The sequence below is a fragment of the Carassius carassius genome, chromosome 20, assembly GCF_963082965.1.
Source record: "Carassius carassius chromosome 20, fCarCar2.1, whole genome shotgun sequence".
Lineage (NCBI taxonomy): Eukaryota > Metazoa > Chordata > Actinopteri > Cypriniformes > Cyprinidae > Carassius > Carassius carassius.
In genome coordinates this window covers 12328626-12347000 of record NC_081774.1, presented here as the reverse complement: position 1 = coordinate 12347000, position 18375 = coordinate 12328626, and the positions used below count along the sequence as shown (strand labels likewise).

At 42.5% G+C, this 18375-nt stretch overlaps 1 protein-coding gene across 1 annotated transcript in view; it reads right to left on the bottom strand.

Annotated features, from left to right (window-relative positions):
• Nucleotides 1-18375, bottom strand: part of LOC132096351 (translation initiation factor eIF-2B subunit gamma-like) — a 43694-nt gene that overhangs the window by 3420 nt on the left and 21899 nt on the right. Inside the window, exons 6-11 of the mRNA XM_059501644.1 lie at nucleotides 15734-15823; nucleotides 13719-13852; nucleotides 13409-13599; nucleotides 13224-13286; nucleotides 12958-13106; nucleotides 8231-8334 (exon numbers count right to left, since the gene is read on the bottom strand). Of these exons, the coding sequence (XP_059357627.1) occupies nucleotides 8231-8334; nucleotides 12958-13106; nucleotides 13224-13286; nucleotides 13409-13599; nucleotides 13719-13852; nucleotides 15734-15823 (731 nt within the window). The remainder of the gene's footprint in view (nucleotides 1-8230; nucleotides 8335-12957; nucleotides 13107-13223; nucleotides 13287-13408; nucleotides 13600-13718; nucleotides 13853-15733; nucleotides 15824-18375) is intronic.

Sequence of the window (18375 nt, the reverse complement as noted above, 5' to 3'; positions counted from 1 at the left end):
ATGGAATGCATAGTCGATATAAAAAACTGGATGACGAGTAATTTCTTACTGCTAAATTCTGAAAAAACAGGTGTTAATTATGGGACCTAAAAATTCTGCTTGTAATAACCTAGAAAACTGTCTAAGACTTGATGGTTGCTCTGTCAATTCTTTGTCATCAGTTAGGAACCGAGGTGTGCTATTTGATCTCAATCTTTCCTTAGAAAGCCACGTTTCTAGCATTTGTAAAACTGCATTTTTCCAAAATGCAACAGCAAGAGTTCTTACTAGAACCAGGAACTATGACCATATTAGCCCGGTCCTGTCAACACTGCACTGGCTCCCTATGAAACATTGTATAGATTTTAAAACATTGCTTATTACTTATAAAGCCCTGAATGGTTTAGCACCTCAGTATTTGAATGAGCTCCTTTTACATTATAATCATCTACGCCCCTCCTTGAACTGCCACCTTAACGTGGTGGAGGGGTTTGAGTACCCGAATGACCCTAGGAGCTATGTTGTCCGGGGCTATATGCCCCTGGTAGGGTCTCCCAAGGCAAACAGGTCCTAGGCGACGGGTCAGACTAAGAGCGGTTCAAAACCCCTTATGAGAAGGAACAATCAAAGGACCGTGATGTCGCCCGGTATGGCGCAGCCGGGGCCCCACCCTGGAGCCAGGCCCAGGGTTGGGGCTCGTATGCGAGCGCCTGGTGGCCGGGCCTCCCCCCACGGGGTCCGGCCAGGCTCAGCCCGAAGGAGCGACGTGGGGCCGCCTTCCCGTGGGCTCACCACCTACAGGAGGGACCGTAAGGGGCCGGTGCTTAGACAATCGGGTGGCAGTCGAAGGCGGGGGCCTCGACAGCCCGATCCCTGGACACGGAAACTAGCTCTAGGGACGTGGAACGTCACCTCACTGGCGGGGAAGGAGCCCGAGATTGTGCGTGAGGTAGAGAGGTTCCGACTAGCGATAGTCGGACTCACCTCTACGCACAGCTTGGGCTCTGGTACCACACTCCTCGAGAGAGGATGGACTCTTCACCACTCTGGAGTTGCCCAAGGTGAGAGGCGGCGGGCTGGTGTGGGTTTGCTTATAGCCCCCCAGCTCAGCTGCCATGTGTTGGAGTTTACCCCGGTGAACGAGAGGGTCGCTTCCCTGCGCCTTCGGGTCGGGGATAGGTCTCTCACTGTCGTTTGTGCCTACGGGCCGAACGGCAATGCAGAGTACCCAGCCTTCTTGGAGTCTCTGGGAGGGGTGCTGGAAAGTGCTTCGACTGGGGACTCCGTCGTTTTACTGGGGGACTTCAACGCCCACGTGGGCAACGACAGTGACACCTGGAGGGGCGTGATTGGGAGGAACGGCCCCCCTGATCTGAACCCGAGCGGTGTTCAGTTATTGGACTTCTGTGCTAGTTACAGCTTGTCCATAACGAACACCATGTTCAAGCATAAGGGTGTCCATCAGTACACGTGGCACCAGGACACCCTAGGCCGTAGGTCGATGATTGACTTTGTGGTCGTTTCATCCGACCTCCGGCCGTATGTCTTGGACACTCGGGTGAAGAGAGGGGCGGAGCTGTCAACCGATCACCACCTGGTGGTGAGTTGGATCCGATGGCGGGGGAGGAAGCTGGACAGACTCGGCAGACCCAAACGTACTGTGAGGGTCTGCTGGGAACGTTTGGCCGAGTCTCCTGTCAGAGAGATCTTCAACTCCCACCTCCGGCAGAGCTTCGACCGGATCCCGAGGGAGGCTGGAGATATTGAGTCCGAGTGGACCATGTTCTCCACCTCCATTGTCGAAGCGGCCGCTCGGAGCTGTGGCCGTAAGGTTTCCGGTGCCTGTCGAGGCGGCAATCCCCGAACCCGGTGGTGGACACCGGAAGTAAGGGATGCCGTCAAGCTGAAGAAGGAGTCCTATCGGGCCTGGTTGGCTTGTGGGACTCCAGAGGCAGCTGACAGGTACCGGCAGGCCAAGCGGACTACAGCCCGGGTGGTTGTGGAGGCAAAAACTCGGGCCTGGGAGGAGTTCGGTGAGGCCATGGAGAAGGACTATCGGTCAGCCTCGAAGAGATTCTGGCAAACCGTCCGGCGCCTCAGGAGAGGGAAGCAGTGCCCTACCAACGCTGTTTACAGTAGAGGTGGGGAGCTGTTGACCTCAACTGGGGATGTCGTTGGACGGTGGAAGGAATACTTCGAGGATCTCCTCAATCCCGCTGTCACGTCTTCCATTGAGGAAGCAGAGGCTGAGGGCTCAGATGTGGACTCGTCCATAACCCAAGCTGAAGTCACCGAGGTAGTCAAGAAACTCCTCGGTGGCAAGGCACCGGGGGTGGATGAGATCCGCCCTGAGTACCTCAAGTCTCTGGATGTTGTGGGGCTGTCTTGGCTGACACGCCTCTGCAGCATCGCGTGGCAGTCGGGGACGGTGCCTCTGGGATGGCAGACCGGGGTGGTGGTCCCTCTTTTTAAGAAGGGGGACCGGAGGGTGTGTTCCAACTACAGGGGGATCTCACTTCTCAGCCTCCCTGGGAAAGTCTATGCCAGGGTACTGGAGAGGAGAATCCGGCCGATAGTAGAACCTCGGATTCAGGAGGAACAGTGTGGTTTGGAACACTGGACCAGCTCTATACCCTCTACAGGGTGCTGGAGGGTTCATGGGAGTATGCCCAACCAGTCCACATGTGCTTTGTGGATTTGGAGAAGGCATTCGACTGTGTCCCTCGCGGCGGCCTGTGGAGGGTTCTCCGGGAGTATGGGGTCCAGGGCCCTTTGATAAGGGCTATCCGGTCCCTGTACGAACGGAGCAGGAGCTTGGTTCGTATTGCCAGCTGTAAGTCAGACTTGTTCCCGGTGCGTGTTGGACTCCGGCAGGGCTGCCCTTTGTCGCCGGTTCTGTTCATGATTTATGGACAGAATTTCTAGGCGCAGCCAGGGGCCGGAGGGGGTCAGGTTTGGTGACAACACGATTTCGTCTCTGCTCTTTGCGGATGATGTTGTCGTGTTGGCCTCATCAGGCCAGGACCTTCAGCATGCACTGGGACGGTTTGCAGCCGAGTGTGAAGCGGCTGGGATGAGAATCAGCACCTCCAAATTCGAGGCCATGGTCCTCAGTCGGAAAAGGGTGGCTTGCCCACTTCAGGTTGGTGGAGAGTTCCTGCCTCAAGTGGAGGAGTTTAAGTATCTTGGGGTCTTGTTCACGAGTGAGGGAAGGATGGAACGGGAGATTGACAGATGGATCGGTGCAGCTTCTGCAGTAATGCGGTCGATGTACCGGTCTGTCGTGGTGAAGAAAGAGCTGAGCCGCAAGGCGAAGCTCTCGATTTACCGGTCAATCTACGTTCCTACTCTCACCTATGGTCATGAGCTTTGGGTCATGACCGAAAGGACAAGATCCCGGATACAGGCGGCCGAAATGTGCTTTCTCCGCAGGGTGGCTGGGCGATCCCTTAGAGATAGGGTGAGAAGCTCAGTCACCCGGGAGGAGCTCAGAGTAGAGCCGCTGCTCCTCCACATCGAGAGGGGTCAGCTGAGGTGGCTCGGGCATCTGTTCCGGATGCCTCCTGGACGCCTTCCCGGGAAGGTGTTCCGGGCACATCCCACTGGGAGGAGACCCCGGGGGAGACCTAGGACACGCTGGAGAGACTATGTCTCCCGGCTGGCCTGGGAACGCCTCGGTGTCCCCCCAGAAGAGCTGGAGGAAGTGTCTAGGGAGAGGGAAGTCTGGGGTTCTCTGCTTAGACTGCTGCCCCCGCGACCCGGCCCCGGATAAGCGGTAGAAGATGGATGGATGGATGGATCATCTACGTCCGCTATGTTCTCAAAACTCAGGCAATTTGATAATACCTAGAATATCAAAATCAACTGTGGGCGGCAGATCCTTTTCCTATTTGGCGCCTAAACTCTGGAATAACCTATCTAACATTGTTCGGGAGGCAGACAAACTCTTGCAGTTTAAATCTAGATTAAAGACCCATCTCTTTAACCTGGCTTACACATAACATACTAATATGCTTTTAATATCCAAATCCGTTAAAGGATTTTTAGGCTGCATTAATTAGGTAAACCGGAACACCCTATGTACTTGCTACATCATTAGAAGAATGGCATCTATGCTAATATTTGTCTGTTTCTCTCTCATTCCGAGGTCACCGTAGCCACCAGATCCAGTCTGTATCCAGATCAGAGGGTCACCACAGTCACCCGGATCCAGTACGTATCCAGACCAGATGGTGGATCAGCACCTAGAAAGGACCTCTACTGCCCTGAAGACAGCGGAGACCAGGACAACTAGAGCCCCAGATACAGATCCCCAGATACAGATCCCCTGTAAAGATCGTGTCTCAGAGGACCACCAGGACAAGACCACAGGAAACAGATGATTTTTCTGCACAATCTGACTTTGCTGCAGCCTGGAATTGAACTACTGGTTTCGTCTGGTCAGAGGAGATCTGGCCCCCCAACTGAGCCTGGTTTCTCCCAAGGTTTTTTTTCTCCATTTTGTCACCGATGGAGTTTCGGTTCCTTGCCGCTGTCGCCTCTGGCTTGCTTAGTTGGGGTCACTTCATCTACAGCGATATCGTTGACTTGATTGCAAATAAATGCAGAGACACTATTTAACTGAACAGAGATGACATCACTGAATTCAATGATGAACTGCCTTTAACTATCATTTTGCATTATTGACACACTGTTTTCCTAATGAATGTTGTTCAGTTGCTTTGACGCAATGTATTTTGTTTAAAACCAAGCGCTATATAAATAAAGGTGACTTGACTTAGAGGTTCATTTCAATAAATTAGAACATCGTGAAAATATTGATTTCAGTAATTCAACTCAAATTGTGAAATTTGTGTATTCGATAAATTAAATGCACAAAGACTGAAGTAGTTTGTAGTCTGAAGTCTTTGGATCTTTTAATTGTGATTATTTGGGCTCACATTTAACAAAAAACCCACCAATTCACTATCTCAACAAACTACAGTCGTGGCCAAAAGTTTTGAGAATTACATAAATATTGGAAATTGGAAAAGTTGCTGCTTAAGTTTTTATAATAGCAATTTGCATATACTCCAGAATGTTATGAAGAGTGATCAGATGAATTGCATAGTCCTTCTTTGCCATGAAAATTAACTTAATCCCAAAAAAAACCTTTCCACTGCATTTCATTGCTGTCATTAAAGGACCTGCTGAGATCATTTCAGTAATCGTCTTGTTAACTCAGGTGAGAATGTTGACGAGCACAAGGCTGGAGATCATTACGTCAAGCTGATTGGGTTAGAATGGCAGACTTGACATGTTAAAAGGAGGGTGATGCTTGAAATCATTGTTCTTCCATTGTTAACCATGGTGACCTGCAAAGAAACGCGTGCAGCCATCATTGCGTTGCATAAAAGTGGCTTCACAGACAAGGATATTGTGGCTACTAAGATTGCACCTAAATCAACAATTTATAGGATCATCAAGAACTTCAAGGAAAGAGGTTCAATTCTTGTAAAGAAGGCTTCAGGGCATCCAAGGAAGTCCAGCAAGCGCCAGGATCGTCTCCTAAAGAGGATTCAGCTGCGGGATCGGAGTGCCACCAGTGCAGAGCTTGCTGAGGAATGGCAGCAGGTAGGTGTGAGCACATCTGCACGCACAGTGAGGTGAAGACTTTTTGAAGATGGCCTGGTGTCAAGAAGGGCAGCAAAGAAGCCACTTCTCTCCAAAAAAAAACATCAGGGACAGATTGATCTTCTGCAGAAAGTATAGTGAATGGACTGCTGAGGACTGGGGCAAAGTCATATTCTCCGATGAAGCCCCTTTCCGATTGTTTGGGGCATCTGGAAAAAGGCTTGTCCGGAGAAGAAAAGGTGAGCGCTACCATCAGTCCTGTGTCATGCCAACAGTAAAGCATCCTGGCACCATTCATGTGTGGGGTTGCTTCTCATCCAAGGGAGTGGGCTCACTCACAATTCTGCCCAAAAATGAAATACAAAACTTGCTCTCATCTGAAAAGAGGACTTTGGACCACTGGGCAACAGTCCAGTTCTTCTTCTCCTTAGCCCAGGTAAGACGCCTCTGACGTTGTCTGTGGTTCAGGAGTGGCTTAACAAGAGGAATACAACAACTGTAGCCGAATTCCTTGACATGTCTGTATGCCTTTACCCTAAACTCACTCCGTTCCTTGTGAAGTTCACTCAAATTCTTGAATCGATTGTGCTTGACAATCCTCATAAGGCTGCGGTTCTCTAGGTTGGTTGTGCACCTTTTTCTTCCACACTTTTTCCTTCCACTCTCTGTTAACATGCTTGGATACAGCACTCTGTGTACACCCAGCTTCTTTGGCAATGAATATTTGTGTCTTACTCTCCTTGTGAAGGGTGTCAATGATTGTTTTCTGGACAACTGTCAGATCAGCAGTCTTCCCCATGATTGTGTAGCCTAGTGAACCAAGGCTCAGGAAACCTTTGCAGGTGTTTTGAGTTGATTAGCTGAATGTCATGTCACCATATTCTAATTTGTTGAGATAGTGAATTGGTAGGTTTTTGTTTAATGTGAGCCAAAATCATCACAATTAAAAGAACCAAAGACTTAAACTACTTCAGTCTTTGTGCATTGAATATATTTAATACACGAGTTTCACAATTTGAGTTGAATTACTGAAATGAACTTTTCCACGACATTCTAATTTATTGAGATGCACCTATATACCGTATTTTTCGGACTATAAGTCGCACCTGAATATTAGTCGCATCAGTCGCATCATATATATATATATATATATATATACATACATACATACACACACACACACACACACACACACACACACACACACACACACACACACACTCACAAAGTAGAAGAGTTCAAATAGGTCACATTCATAAAATTAAATACAAGGAAATAAAAATTCTAAAATGGTCATATTATTAACAATTTAAGACTTTTTTTTGGATTGTTACACTATTGTGATAAATTCATTTTCACCACAGTTCAAAAAATTATTTTTCGAACATAAAATATAATTCATCTTAATCCTAGGGTCCTATATGACAGATGTTATATAGACTTAGCAGTTCTGTAACCCATCATTAAAGAGCAAACTGGGGAAAAGCATTGTTATTGTCCGCTTCCAGTATTGGCCTAGTCAGCTTGCAATTGTACGTTATTGATATATTGTGACAAATAAATAATGCATCCTTAAAAATATCCTATAAACAATCATAGTATACAAAAACAAGTCTGTAATACCAAGATTGTTTCCAAACATAACCATCTATATCGATGCACAAATTTGAATCCAGCATTACATTTAAGATGAATAACCATCAGAGGGAATCTTTAAATTTTCTAGCTCAACCTCAAAGGAAAATCAGCCTCTTTATTTCAGGAGGGTACACATCAAAACCAAGCAGCGACTCTTTAATGAACTTAATTTCTCTCTTTGACTTCACTGTAAATTTGTGCATCTGTGAGCGAGTGTCAACCTCAAGGGTACTGAAGTGGATTTATTGCAGTTATTATAAGCAATGCTTTTTAAATAATAGGTTACATTAACCTAGGCTCTGGGTTTTTCTGAGATAACTTTGAATCGTGGTTTCTTGCTGCACTGAAGCCGGAGGGCGGGTGTGCATCGGGGGAAGTACACGGGGTCTAGCATGTAATTTGGGATTTCTGGGAGCACTTCAAGCCTAAGCATTTTTAGAGGTTATGGCCAACTAATCGAGTCCAGCTCGAGAGTGATGACAGAGAGGTGGGGGGTGGAGACGTAGAAAAGTTTTTTTTGGGGGGGTGGGGGGTGGTAGGTTGTTGGGGTGTGAGAGGGGGTCAGTCGACGCAGCAACACCCTGTTGTTCAGTCAATTAGACTGTGCAGCCTCTGGACATCTTAGGGCCGCCTTAAGGCACTGTCATTGATGGAGAGGTTAGAGACCAGGCACGGACCACCCGGAATACAAGAGCCTGAAGCCACACACACACACAAACCTTGCAGTGATCTAAGACTGCGAGGATTAAGCATATTAAAGAATAAAGCTCAATTGTACACACAAGCTTAGGTTTTAATACGCTATTAAAACAGATTAAAATGCACATACACACACAAGATCACACAAACGAAAAGGCAGACATGGGCGTAAGAGTGCACACATAAACACAAACACAAAAGGCTGGATTTATTACGAACACTGCGGAACTACAGAAGTGTTGAGTGTGTGTTTCTGTGCATGTAGTGAAACCCACAGAGCGCTGGACCGCAGCGTTCTCACCCTCTGGCTCTATGCGCTGGCCGCTCCCCACAAGACAGTACTTCATGTCGGCTCCACGTCCAATCACTGCATTGTTGCAGATCACGCTACCTTGAATGTTACACCTGGGGAAAGAGAGAAATGTTGGTTTTAGTGTTGTTTTCATGCGCATACAAAAAATGCATGCCATAAAAAGTTTGGGGTCGGTAAGAAGTCTCACCAATGCTGCATTTATTTGATAAAAAATACAATAAAAACTCTAATAATATGAAATATTATTTTTGAACTTAAAACAACTGTTTTCAATGTAATACATTTTAAAATGCAATTAATTCCAGTGATGGGAAAGCTACAATTTCAGCAGTTATTACTCCAGTCTTTAGTGCCACATTATTTTTCAGAAATTATGCTTATGTGTTGATTTAAATCATTTGTAACATTATGAATGTATTTAACTGTCACTTTTGATTCATTTACTGCATTCTTGCAGAATAACGGTAGTAATTTCTTTTAAAAACAAAAATCATACTGACCACAAATTCTTGAAAGGCAGTGTAATCATGGGAGAAACAGCACTTGTTGTGTCCAAAATAGTGACAAGTTGGACTAGAATTTGAGAGACGTTTTGAGACTGTCATATTGTTGACACCTACGTCTATTTGGTCAGTAGTGTTGGCAACAAAAATCTTGCCTCTACCATGGCTCATTCAGTTCTTTTTTGAAAGAATTAAAAAAATATATTTTTGAGTGAATTTTGAATAAATACTGTATGTGACAACTGGACCAAAAAAACATGTATTAAGTTGCACTGGTATATTTGTAGCCAACAATAAACTATATGGGTCAAAATTATCTATTTTTCTTTTAAGCCAAAAATCATTAGGATATTACATAAACATCATGTTTCATCATGGAAATATTTTGTAAATTCCCTACTGTAAATATATAAAAACGTAATTTTTTGTTTTGGAATATGCATTGCTTAGGACTTAATTTGCACCCTCAGATTCCATATTTTCAAATACTAATATCTCGACCAAATATCGTCCTATTCTAACAAACCCTGGTTTTGTGGTCCAGGGTTACATATTGTGTTAAATAACACTTTGGCTATAATTTACTATTCAGAGATGTTTTTGATTTTGGAAAGCCCATATTGTTTGACCACTAGTCCCAAGCAAACCATTTTTATAGCTCAGTTCACATAACTGATCTCCAGCATTCGACTTGACTATTAATATCCCACTTTACTTTCATAATCCGTCATATTTCTGTGTGAAACAGAATAATCAACATGAAACATACCAGAAAGGAGTCAGGCTTTGTGTGAGTTTGCTAAAACAACACCCAGATAGCTAATTGCTCAAAACGAAAGTCGTCTCAGAGAAAGTTATTGCATTATGATTGAATAGCACAATGAATTCTTTGGAATAATACACCATGACCACATGACCACAGACCAATAAATCAATCAGAGATAGAAAGCAAATAGTCAATACTGATTTAGTTGCTTTTAACCATTGGTCTGTGCACATACGCATTAACCAGATGTCTTTTAAGACATTTAAAACATTGTTTCACATCAAAAGTAATTAAAACAGAATCAAGACTCCATTGCACTGCACTCCATCCAGCTGTTTTTGAACTCCAGAACACATCTTATGTAAACACTCTATCCTTAACACTAGATATCAAACAGTAAATACCTTGCTACATTAAAATAATACAGGAAGTACATAAGTAAAATAATTTTTACGTCTGGAATCTTTGAGCATATATTAGCATAATTAAAGGCTGATATTTGTGTATGCGAAGTGTTCGGGAGCCTGGCTTTGAACTATGTGCACTTGGACGCACACAGATGCGCGCACACACACACACACACACACACACACACACACACACACACACACACATCCCTGTGCTGCTGTCTGTTTACATCATACAAAGAATAATATTTTCCTGGGATCACTTTGGCACCATAAAACTTTATTTGCACAGTTTTATGTTTACTTGGTTTGCCTGGGCCAACTCTTAACTTTTTCTGCACTCTCTTGCGGTGAAACATATTTACCACGAGTGTTCGGCTTTCATGTCTTTTTGCTAATTGCACAGCTGAGGGTCTTGTCCTTTCCTCACCCGACCCTATTACAACCCCATCCCCGCCCCCGCCCCCGCCATCACCGCCACGTCAATTTGAAACCTGATACCTCAATGTTTTCCCCAGGTTTTATTTTCCTTTTGGCGATATTAGCATATATATTAAACACAACATTGCCTTATGACGTACAGGAGCGCTTTAGTGCTACTTTTCTGTGGTTTAGTGTCCGGATGTCACAGGACCTACTGGAAGTGCCATTTCACACTTTCTCCAGCCATATAGCGATGCAAAATTTTAAACCACAACTTTTTATGAAAGATTTTCAGCTCACGGAACAGGGACAGCAGACAGGGCATCCCGTCTTCAAGATCAAGCAGTGTCGGACAGCGTGCCCCGTGTTGTAGCTGACGGAGGCAGGTTTCTATTGGCAGCTACACAGTGTGCTCTATTCAGGTGCACGGGTGTGTACAAGAGAGAGAGAGCGAGCGAACGAGCAAGGTTTGAAGAAAGAGAGGGAGCGGGTGAGACAGAGGGGGTAGATGGGAGATTACAAGGATTGGCGTTTTAAAAAGAGAGACCACCAAAGATGCAGTTGCTGAAATACCACTAATTACTGACACTTTGCTCCTCCTCGCTGTGATCCCCCCCCCCTCCCTGCCTTCCACCCCCACAAGTCACCATCATGCTCCCCCCACCCTTCCCATCAACCCCGTACCTCCCGAGCTTTGTAAACAACCACTCCTACATGCAAACAAAGGGCCGAAAAATGCAAGTGGCGCTTTTAAATGCCAAGGATTTCCTAATCCCTTCTTACTTTTTTATGTTTTGAAAGAGTTGCTGTTCCTTTCTTTCCTTCCTCTATCCTTTCTTTCACTCCACTCTTCATGCACAGGCTAATTCGTACACGAGGGTCGCCACATTGGCTCCAAGCTTGTTTTTTTTTAAGGGAAAAACTGGTTTAAACCAAAGCTGTCTCCACTTAACAGGGTCCTTTTTCTTTACCACCCAGAGCAGATTTGGGACAGTTTGTGTTCAATGGCAAGCAGGACTGCCATGAACCCAAATCAGCTTACATCTAAACCATTTAGGGTGAAGAAAAATAAAAAAAAGTGGTGGGCAAAGAAAAAAAAAGTCTATGATCTCAGAAATAAAGCATGCAAGTTTAGAGAGATATGAATGTTTGCTGAAGCTTCTTTGACTTGTGCGTTTAACACTTCTTTGGAAATCATTACATCTACATTCATCACTTTTCTGTTAATTTGTGGTACCGGGGGCCTGTTCGGGGTCAGCGAACACCTTTAGGGGTCTGACAACGCAAGTTTCTGTTTTTGCTCAACACAACAAAAAGCAGCAGCATCCACCCGCAGGCAGAAGCTGGTCAGTCTCTCTGTGCATTATGTCTACGTCAAGCCCACTTTTAACCTAACAGACAAAATCTGAACATTTGTTTCTACATGCTGAACATCTGACCCAAACCACTAAATACTCTGGAGACGGTCAATCTGTTTGTCATCCTAGACTGTGGACAGTACAGGAAAACACAGGGGTGCATGAAATTGCAAAGGCTTTGTACACTACTATTTCAAATGTTGAAATGTATACTTAAGGATACTTTGAACTGCTAAATGACAGCTAAAAACATGGAATTTTTTTTTTAACTATTTCAAAGATGCTTTTATCAAATAATCCTTAAAATGTTCATGGTTTCCACAAGAACATTAGCAGCACATACATTCTTAGCATTAATAGCAGTAAGAAATCAGAATGTTAGAATGATTTCCGAGGCATCATGTGACACTGAAGAGTAATGGTTGCTGAAAATCCAGATATGCAATAAATGAATAAGAATAAATGACATTTTAAAAGGTATAAAAAATAGAAAAATTAGAAGTTTTAAAATGTAATAACATGTCACAATATTACAGTTTTACTGTATTTCCAATCAAACAAATGCCGCCTTAGTGAGCATTAGGAGATAAAATCCCAAAATTTTGGAACAGTTATATATAATAGTCGATAAGTCAATCTTGCAGATGGGCTCTGTCAAGTCTGTTTCATTTAAGCAAATCATGTCATTTTATTAAAATTTTTAAATCAAGGTTCCAATGCTTCCAAATTCCCATGACTGTCCCGGTTATTTTTCTCTTCTTCTTTTTTTTTCTAAATCATAGCTACTGCACAAAAAAATGAGTTAAGAATATGAATTATATTCGATATTGCCATTTCCATTTTTTTAAAAGGTTTTATTAATTCTAATGGCTTCTCTAGCTCTGAAAATCACCATTTTAAAATTCACAAATATTTCCAAGTTGTCCATGACCACTGGAAAGCTGCTAAAATAAATAAAAAAAAATACCTTGACAGTCTATGCTGAAAAGTGTTCCCAAAAGTCTGCAATGCATTTGACTTTATTTGATCTATTGCAGCACATGATTTAGTTATTTATTTAAACTATTTGGTTAAATATTGCGGTTTATTAGTATGTTTTTAAATATTATTACATTTAACCACTCAAGAAATGCAAATGACGTTATTTTGGTCAAACATCCTGTCTGGGTTTGATTTACAAATAAATTACCCATAAAAAGACTCTTTCTGAATCATATTCTTATAAACATTTAGAACGCACTTGAGTAAGATCACTTACCCTTCTTCAATAGTGACTCCATTCATGATGATGGAGTTGGTGATCTTCACCTTCTCCTTGATTATAGATGATGTGCCAACATTTGAACGCTTGATGGATGTCTTGTCTGATATCTGACAAAATGGTCCAATAATGCTGTCACTTCCAACCTAAATAAACGAGACCGAATTACTTAATTTGAGGAGTAATGTATTTCAATGTACATTTACAGTATGCAATTTTAATCCCAGACAGCATCATATTTTCGACACATCCATGGGACTCACCAACGAGCGTTCTGAGACCGCAGCAGTCGGATGGACTGGAGGGTCCTCAAACAGCTTTGGAACCTAAGGGATAAAGGACACCATAATTCAGTGCAGCCATAGCAGTGTCTCAAATTACTGTTTTGCGGACAGTCCACTGTAAAGAAAAATGTGCCACTGAAACAGTTCTTTCAGTTTGTTCTCACCACACGATTGGCCTCTATATAAGCCGCGAGCGTGTTCACACGATAACATATGCCCTCCTCCATGATGTGAACATAGCAGCGTAACTTTCCGCCATGGTAGGCCTCACTCATGTCTCCACGATGATCGTTCCAACATGACCTCTCCCGGGCAAGCTGGACCAGCGCCTCATCTTTACTAGTGCTGAGGAGCTCTGTGAAGGCATGTATGTGGTTTTGAAAGGTCACCATTTATTATGTACACCAAACATTCTCTTAAAAGGATCACAAATATGAACCGTGCGAATGCGAGTCATTACAAGAGGAAGCTTACCCAAATTGTGGTGAGCATCCTGTTGTTTTTGATTCTTCTCTGCATCCTCTGTTGCAGTTTTGGAGTTTAAAGACTTGGAGAATTGCTTACGCACCAAATACGGCACTAGTTCCCCTCTGATTGAGGTGACAGACCTGTAAATAAAAGCATATGGTAACAACACAGGTTTGAGCTCGGCCTTAAAGCAGGGCTGTCAGTCATTTAAGACAAAAATAATTTTCTCACCATTAGTGTATTTGCTATTATTCTATCAAATTCAAAGGCATTGTAGTAGCAGAAGAGTAAAGTAACGAATATCCATTACATAAAAGGCTGTCAATCAGCACTACTATTCCAAAGTTTAGTTCATTTTTATGCTTTATGCAAGAGACATAAAAGCAAAGAGGAACATTTTACACATCTTAATGTCCAACTGAATGTATGGTGTCTTATATATAGAAGATATGAAAAAAACATGTATACTTGAGGAGCAATTCAAAATCTGCATCACTCCTTAAACCAGTCTCTCTCTCGCTCTATCTCTCTCTCTCGCTCTCTCTCATTTTCTTTTAGGCAAGATTAGAATTTCCATCTGAATGCAGAGACAGAAACAACAGTTACTATGTCCATTTTCTCCTTCAGTACTCCATGGCACTGCAGGATCAAGGGCGACAGAGAGAGAGAGAGAGAGTGTGAGACGAAGGGAGGGATGGATGAGGAAAAAAGAATGCGAATGAGAGAGAGAAAAGGCACCATAAAAAAGTCAAACTTCTTTGATGAGGGAAAGTGGGGAGTTGGGGAGGGCTGGTGGGGGGCGGCAGATTAGATGAAATTATGTTTATATCAGGGGGAGAGTGAATTAAAATGTCAAAGCGGATAGAAGCCTCACGCTTTTCTGAAGTCTGTAAGAGGGAGAGGACCTAAGAGAGGCCATGCACCACACCACTTTACAGCGGGCTGCCTGGCCTCACAATGTCAGTTACAGGAGCACAAAGGGGACTGGAGGGGCAGGGGAACGGAGGGCTATTGGAGAGGATGAATGGAAAGCTGAGGGAGGAATGAAGGGGTGGACTGTAGAGGACACAGGCCCAATCCAGGATTAGAGACACTGCGAAACGACTAATTATTTGAAAGGGCTGCTGCTTAGATGCTTGCCATGAAGTACAGAAATTGTTGTTTTTTAATAAGTAAAACTTCCTATATTAACTTTCAAATTCAAGTGATTTTAATTATACTACAGTGAATAAAAATACAAATACAAGAAAAAAAATAATGTATTCACTTACATTCCGCTCTCTCCCAATATAAATATAAAATATTTAATTAACTAGAACACCTAAAAGTCCCGCAATACAATATAACAACAATAAACGCGCCACGTTATAAAATACATTGCGAATGCCATTTCATGTTGTCTTTATGTGAGGAGAAGAAAATAAGTTGGAAAAGATTTTAATGACCTTCTGAAATCGGTTTGTAGGATACTAAAACCATATTTAATAGCAGGGGATGTGTTCAAAATTCACATGCGGTTCAGACAGATTGTGCTTTCAGGTTGTACATTTTCAAACACTTTTACAGAAAAATGAATCTTTTTGATTAAATTCCTGATTCAACACAAACTTGTTTATTATAAAAAACTACCTTCATAAAAATTTGAGAGGAAAGTTGAATTGAATAACGAACATGGTTTGTCAGTATTTAGATTTAATAAAAGCAGCATTCAAGCAGCATGAACTCTAGAAGTTTGTGTAAAACCTGATGATCTGGATGTTATCCAGCACGATTTGAGCAAATTGATTCAATGGATGCAACATCTGACCTTGCGTTCAAAAGGAGTTCATGCGGCCAGTGTCATAAATGTTCCGACCTTATTATTTCTTCTTTTTTAGTAGTAAGTTTCTTTGTTCTAAATTCTAAAACTTTCAAAATAATCCTCATAAAGTGCATGCAAATTCTTTGGCACAACATACACATGGCAGACATGGACACAGAAAGCTGTGAAATTCTTTCTTCATTGGGAAATCTTCACTTACTTGTTGTGTACTAAGAAATCAACCACAGATCTCTTCAGGCAGTACAGGTGGGCATCCAGCAGGCCGGTCTTGATGAGCATTCTGGGATGTCTGGAAGAGGGATATACATATAAAAAAAGTGTTTGAGAAAGGGAGGGCAGTGAAGACGGGAATCTTGGAGTGCAAATAAAAAATAATCACAGTAAATGTGAGGAAGGAGGATGCGGCTGCTCCAGAATAAAACGCAGGGTAAACATGGAACGTGCTTGATGGTGAAAAAGTAAATACATAACAGCTCTGACTAAAAAACATTATAAGGCGCCCTGCTACCCCGGTTTCCTCAGATGTTTTATAATTAGATTATATAGCTTGCCTTTACGTCCCATGCAGTCTTTCATTTTCCTGTCTCACTCCCACTCTAATTGGTCTCTTTGAGGCACTGAGAACTATAATGACCCCCAAAATAAGAATAACAAGTGAAACACAAGTGAAGTGACATGAAAGAGAAGAAATGGAGGTTGTATCTCCATTTAATCTCAGACAAAACTGAAATAAATATAATCATTTCCATTTTTTAACATACATTTACATCACGGCCATGGCAACCTCAGCTGGATTACGCTTGCTGCCACAGCTTTTGAATTGTGAGATGTCAGAAGCACCATCGGACCCCCCAGACAGTTTTATAGCCTGCCATTGACATGAAAATGCTCCCAGAGCCCCTCCACAGTGCCACGAGAGGCCCACAAAATGGCTGCCCCCGGGCCAGAGTGATTCACATGGAGAAAGAGTCCAGTGCATCCTGAAGAAACACACAAAGTGTTACTAAAGGTAAAGCAGACTAGAGCGCGACACAAGTTAAGCTGTCAGATGTAGGTGAGGACTTCCAGTCCCATGTTTGGAGAGAATAGTCTACATCAGGATTACTGGGTCAAGGTTTTGCTCAGTGGCCTCAATTCATGATGATTCAAGGCTATCAAGAGTTTCAGAAGGGATGTAACGATTCACTCAGGTCACGAATCGATTCGATTAACGATTATGATTTCACGATTCGATTCACGATTTTTTTTAACAAAATGAGATTTTGACAAATTATAAATTATTAAATCATTTTATTATTGCTTGAAAAAATACTGCATGTTTCTTTGTGAAAATGAAATGTAAAACTATAATAATATACTAGTATAGCACTTGCATATTATCGCTCTTTTGTTTGGTTTTGATTGCTTCCATTGTCCTCATTTGTAAGTCGCTTTGGATAAAAGCATCTTCTAAATGTAAATATAATGTAAACGTAAATAAGAAAACTAAATAGAAATTTTAGAACAAGCCACAAATAAAAAAAACTAAGTAACACAAATAAAAGAAATCTCTTCATTTATACAAAATAAGGATTTGTCTGTGCTCTTTCCAATTAAAATTAGAGGCAACCACTGCATTTTAATCATGATCCAAGCAAGAATGCTGCATACATGCATATCTGCATGAAACACAAAACAGCAGATGAGCTGAGATGCAGATTCAATCTCTGCCAGCAGGTGGCGCTTAAAGCATTTCCTTTGTTTTCGCTGTAAACAAAGCAGTGCTGCACTTATGAACTTTAATATGCATTATACAGAGGCAAGATGAAAAGAAAAAATACCATCTAAACTTTTCTAAAGACAGTAAGTTTCCCTCAGACATACATTCATAAAAACCTCTACCCCTAACTGAATCGCAATTTGTTTTGCATCTCAACCGATTTGAATCAGCACATATTTGAATCGATTTTCAATCTGCTCGCGGTTCATCGTTATGTCCCTATGTTTTGGTACTTCAAATGTATCAAATTCAGTGTATAAAATATAATATTTGTAATTAATATTTTTAATGAAAATAAAACAGAGTTGAAAAATTTTTTTATTTTTTTTTGTTATGCTGGTTCAAAGTCTTTTCACATCCCTATAGCAATCATTAAGTTAAGTAGTCAATGTATATATCTGTATTTATATATGCTGTGGAAGGCATAGAACCAATAAATGTATGTCTATTCAAAACGCTCAGTCCGAGCGTTTTAAATGACTTTCCTACCTGCCTGTCAATGTATGTATTTGCATACCTCGGCACACCCTGTTCACGCAGACAGGATATGTCATCAGCGCGTTTACAGATGCTGTGCAGAAAGAGTGAGAATGGCAGACAAACATCAACAACCCGGTCTTCCTTCCTGTTATTGTTTTCTCGCTGATGAATGACACTTGATGTAGCCCAGCGGTTCCCAATTCCAGTCCTCGCACACATATTTTGCATGTCTCGCTTAACACACCCGATTCAGATTATCAACTCGTTAGAAGTGAACTATGTGAATGAACTGTGTTCTGATCGATATGATACCTACACTGTTTTCATTGCTCCCAATTCCCTTAGCAGGGGTTTACTTCACTTCGGAACATGGACTGGAATTGGGAACCGCTGATGTAGCCTTTTGTAGTAATGTTGTCTCTGGTATTCTGGTCTGTGAGTATAAATGCGTTGAGGGGGTGTGGCTTTGGGCACCAATTGCAGGGAGGGTGGGACATTCGATTTCAGTGCTATCAGGATAACATTAACATTTTCTAAGATCTCCTATTGCAGCTTTAACATTTGTTTATATAATTGCTATCTATGCAATCCAAGTTGGACTG